Source organism: Buceros rhinoceros, unplaced genomic scaffold, assembly GCF_000710305.1.
Source record: "Buceros rhinoceros silvestris isolate BGI_N320 unplaced genomic scaffold, ASM71030v1 scaffold11637, whole genome shotgun sequence".
In the NCBI taxonomy this organism is placed as follows: domain Eukaryota; kingdom Metazoa; phylum Chordata; class Aves; order Bucerotiformes; family Bucerotidae; genus Buceros; species Buceros rhinoceros.
In genome coordinates, this window is record NW_010423981.1 from 16,017 (window position 1) to 20,288 (window position 4,272).

At 38.1% G+C, this 4,272-nt stretch overlaps 1 protein-coding gene across 1 annotated transcript in view; it reads right to left on the bottom strand.

Moving 5' to 3' along the window:
- Positions 1-256: 256 nt before the first annotated feature.
- STOX2 (storkhead box 2) overlaps positions 257-4,272 on the bottom strand; it is a gene marked incomplete at its 5' end in the record, with an annotated part of 7,817 nt that continues 3,801 nt past the window's right edge. Inside the window, one exon of the mRNA XM_010140617.1 lies at positions 257-515. Within this exon, the coding sequence (XP_010138919.1) occupies positions 320-515 (196 nt within the window). The remainder of the gene's footprint in view (positions 516-4,272) is intronic.

Here is a 4,272-nt window from a genome sequence, read left to right on the forward strand (position 1 = left end):
CATGGACATTGAAAATGCAGATTACACATACAGTGTCTAGACTTTCATATATGTGCTCAGTTACAATTAAGTGAAGCAAAAAGTGTACATATTATCCCTACTGCTATTCTGTTGCTACAGAGCCGCAAATGTGAAAAGCAATACCTTGAAATAAAGATTTCTTTGTTGCCCCTAGTCTACATAGCAGCACAGTTTAAGTAAACACTAAAACTGTGGTTGAGATGCTTTTTAAATTTTTCCCCAAAGATGTAAACATCAGTCCCAGTGTCGTAAACTTTGCTGTGTAGGACGAGACAGAAGATCTGAGGCAGGATGACTATCAGACACTAGTGACAGAAGCTTGCAGGCAGTTAGCAGGTTTCTGCAGTTTCTCAGCTTCACTTGTTGGTGGGTCTGCAGTGGCTCGGAAGTTGAACGTTGGGCCTGCGCCACCATGTGCAGGGCTCAGAGCGGGGTTCTGACGTCTGTTGCTTTCAACAATACTTGAAGTGTTGGATGCCAGGCTCTCGCGAGTACTAGAACGGAAAAGAAATATATATACACACTCATATATGACGTCCAAATAACTATTGACCAGACAGGAAAGGAGAACAGAGTGCTTTACAATAGGCTTCCTGTGTTTGTATGTAATGTCACATCAATGAACCATCTCATTTTGACAGTAAACATATGTTCCTCCAAAAGGGGTTCCAGAGGTACTCAGCAGTTATCATGCTGTAATACAGGTATAGCACTAAGCAGAGCTGAAGCTGTCACACAAACTGTAAGCTGAACCAGCACCAAGCATCTGGATTTTTCACCCAAAAAAATAACTTCCATTTTGCATGTGGAACATAATAAGTTTCTTTCCTGACTGGTGCATTTTTGCATAAAGTAACTGCCTCATATCAGCTCCGTGACCATCAGAGCGAGGAGAGCAATCATGTTACGCAGCTTCCTCTGTTGTCTCTTCCTATACCTGTGTCTTTGTACACAAAATAGTAACTAAAAATGCTACCGTACATTAAACCCACAATACTTCCAAACACTTCAGTCTTGCTTTGCAGCTGAGGCAATTGCAACTTATAAGACACTGAGAAATCTTCACTGTCTAGTCTGTGATCATGCCCTAAACAACTAATGCTGCTATTTCATTCATAAAATGGACAATGTTCCTTTAGTTCTAACGCATCATTTATCCACAGGAGTGGCAGGACACTTAGCACTTTTAAAGACTAAGCCTTTCAATGATACATCTAATTATGAACACAGAAGATTACACCATGTTTTAACCTACGAATTTCGAAAAGCTCTGCCAAGATATGCTTAGATTTACCACTACTATCTTTTGTTTTCCCTCCACTCTTAATTTTTGATCTCCAAATAATGTGTTTCTGTGCAGAGAGAGAATTGGTTTTCCAATAGCCATATGGCCCCTGCTTACGTATCCTTCACCTATATCCCTACTTCCTTCCAAAATGACATCACCACTGGCTATGGAGATGTTTACAAAGTATACTTAGAGGACTAAATTGGTTTGTTAAATAAGCACTAGAAACAAAGATACTAATGACAGAGTTTCATAGTCAGTTTAAAGTCAACCTAAATTTACCTGCTACTGAAAGGGGCAGCTCTTGCCTGCCTTGTGTGGACCTGACCCTGCCACATGTTCCTGCTGCTTCCCTGATGCTGAGCCTTGCAGCCAGCCAGTTCAGGGACCGCCCTCAGTTAAATACTAGCCCTAAGGGAAAAAAAAAAAAAAAGAAAAAAGAAAAAAGAAAGAAGATTAGTGCTAGCATCAGTGGAAGAGTAGGAATGCACAGCTTTGGATGTGGCAGGGGAGAAATGTGTCAGTGCATGGTGTAGGGGAAGGAAGAAACACCTTGTTTAGTTGTAGGGCAGAATTAAATCATCTTAAACTGACTGAATCTGGAAAATCAATGATGCTTTTAGGAAAGCTCTCACAGATCTTTTAAATCGATCAGAATGGTATGATCGTCTTCTGCCAGGTATCGCCTTGGTGTCGTAGTTCTGAACAGCTACAATGGGTGACGCATAGAGCAAGAGATCTCTGCGATCTGCAATCATGTAACATGCACTTCTGTTTTTGTTGGGGTTTTTTTTGGTTTGTTTTTTTTTTTCATTCCTCTCCTTCTGCTTTTTAATGAAAATGGATGCAATCTTTGTTTTTCAGAGATCATTCAATATTGTATCATTCTTTACGGGACCACCACTTCCAGATCTTCAAACATTTTAAATTCTGATATTACAAACTGACCATTACAACATGTAGACACAAAGACTGCAGTGAGAATTTTGCATGCAGAGTAATGCCAAAATTAGCTCTTTTTTTAGGTGACACAAGAGCAGCAGTATTACATAAGCTCTAAAAACAAAGAAATAAAATTAATACTGACAGCTAACATTTACTATATACAACTTGCATAAAAGCAATGAACAAAATACTGTGAGGCTGTTTCTCCAACGAGATGCGTTCACGAATTTTACACACAAAATACTTTTGAAGTCAAATGTACCATTGCAAATCTCTTTAACTACATCCTGTGTTGTTTTTTTTTTTAATGCCCCTTTTTTCAATTTGTCACACTTCAAAAATATACTTTTTATTTCACAGCACAGAATTGGTAATTTTGATTCCCCAAGCATTGCGCACGTCAGTTTAAATGAAAAGATACCAACACGCCTCAGGAAGTTGAGAGTTACAACATCAGTGGAGGCTAGGAGTATACCTGAGGAATATCACTACATGCATGTCCTGTTCTTATACTCTTCCCTAGGCATCTCCTAACTGACTCCATCAGATGTAGGTGAATCTTACCAGATGAATGCTGGATGGCTTTTTTGTGTTTACTGAAAAAGGAGTACGTTTTTTCTTACAAGGTAGGAAAGTAATAACAGTGGTAATTATAGCCAAAGGGTTGAATTCCCTCTCAGCTCAATTTATTTTTATAGACTTGTATCAAGGAGTAACCAAAACTCAGCAAAATAATCCAATTTAATCATCTTGATGCAAAGCTCATGAAAAACGCTTTGAAATATCCAGACTATATACTGGTCTTACAAAACAAATATACAAGAAAACTCTATAGAATATTGCCTTTTTTTTTTTTTTTTTTTTTTTTTTTTAAAGCTAATTTTTTGGCCTTGCCAAAACCCCCCCATTTTTTAACAAGTAAACAATAAAGAGGGATGCGTGGAATACAATCATTATTAAAAGCTGCTTATTTGTTTCCCTTTTGATCTCAACGAAGTGATAGAGCAGCACTAAATCCAGTATGCTCACTATGTTCTATTCTCTTGCTAGCTAAGTTAAACACAGAAGCTAAAATTTCTGTTGATGTTAATTATTAGGAAAGGAAATGTCTGCCTTTCCATTAACGAGAAACGCAAACCTGATATTCACTAAGAACTGATTTTTATGCAGGTGACATCCTATCCAGGAGGCGAAATGCACTCTGTGAGTGAGACAGGCTGAGCAAGATGCAAACACCATCATAAATACTCCCCCCCCTCCAAACTGACTGCAAGTATAGCACTTCAACTAAAAGAAGAAATTACATTTAGAAAGAACAGTGCAAATAGCATCAAACAACAGCTGTACACGAGAAAGATGCCAAGCATCTGCAGAACAATCAATAACAGGAACAAACTCAAAACCTTAAGTTTCTTAAGCTGGACTCAGTGTAAGTGGTACAATTTGCTCAAATTATTTTTCAAATTTTTTACTCAGAAAAACTATACAAACATTAAAAGCCTGCTCTAGTTTGATAATCACTGCATGCTGCAGTAAGCCCAGTAAATGCTGCCTTGTCATGAACATCAAGTGGGAGTAGCCATCAAATCCAAAGGAATTTACTCCAGAGTGGCATGACTTCAACTGAAAATGAAGTTTAGTCCTGTGTAGAAGCAGGAGACACTTCTCATGCCTAATAGCCTTTGCTATAGATTAAAAAGATACGTAATTCTAAGGAATAAGAATACCTCTCACAAGGAAAAAAACTCAAACAACAAAACCCCATCTTCTTTCACCTAATAGAAAGCCAGTCTTAGAGGTTTTATTTTTAAACACAGGCAATAAATAATTTAAGCTTAAGTAAGACACTCTAAGAGAACTACTATTGTAAATTATTTCTGTGTTCTTAGAGTCATTGTTGTGAACTCTGATGGGTTGCTATCCAAGGCAAACAAAACCTTTGAGTGAGGGATTCTTAACCTGGAATCAAGCTTGTGAAATCTCCAGGGCAGGGAATACACCAGCAACTCTCTCTTCCC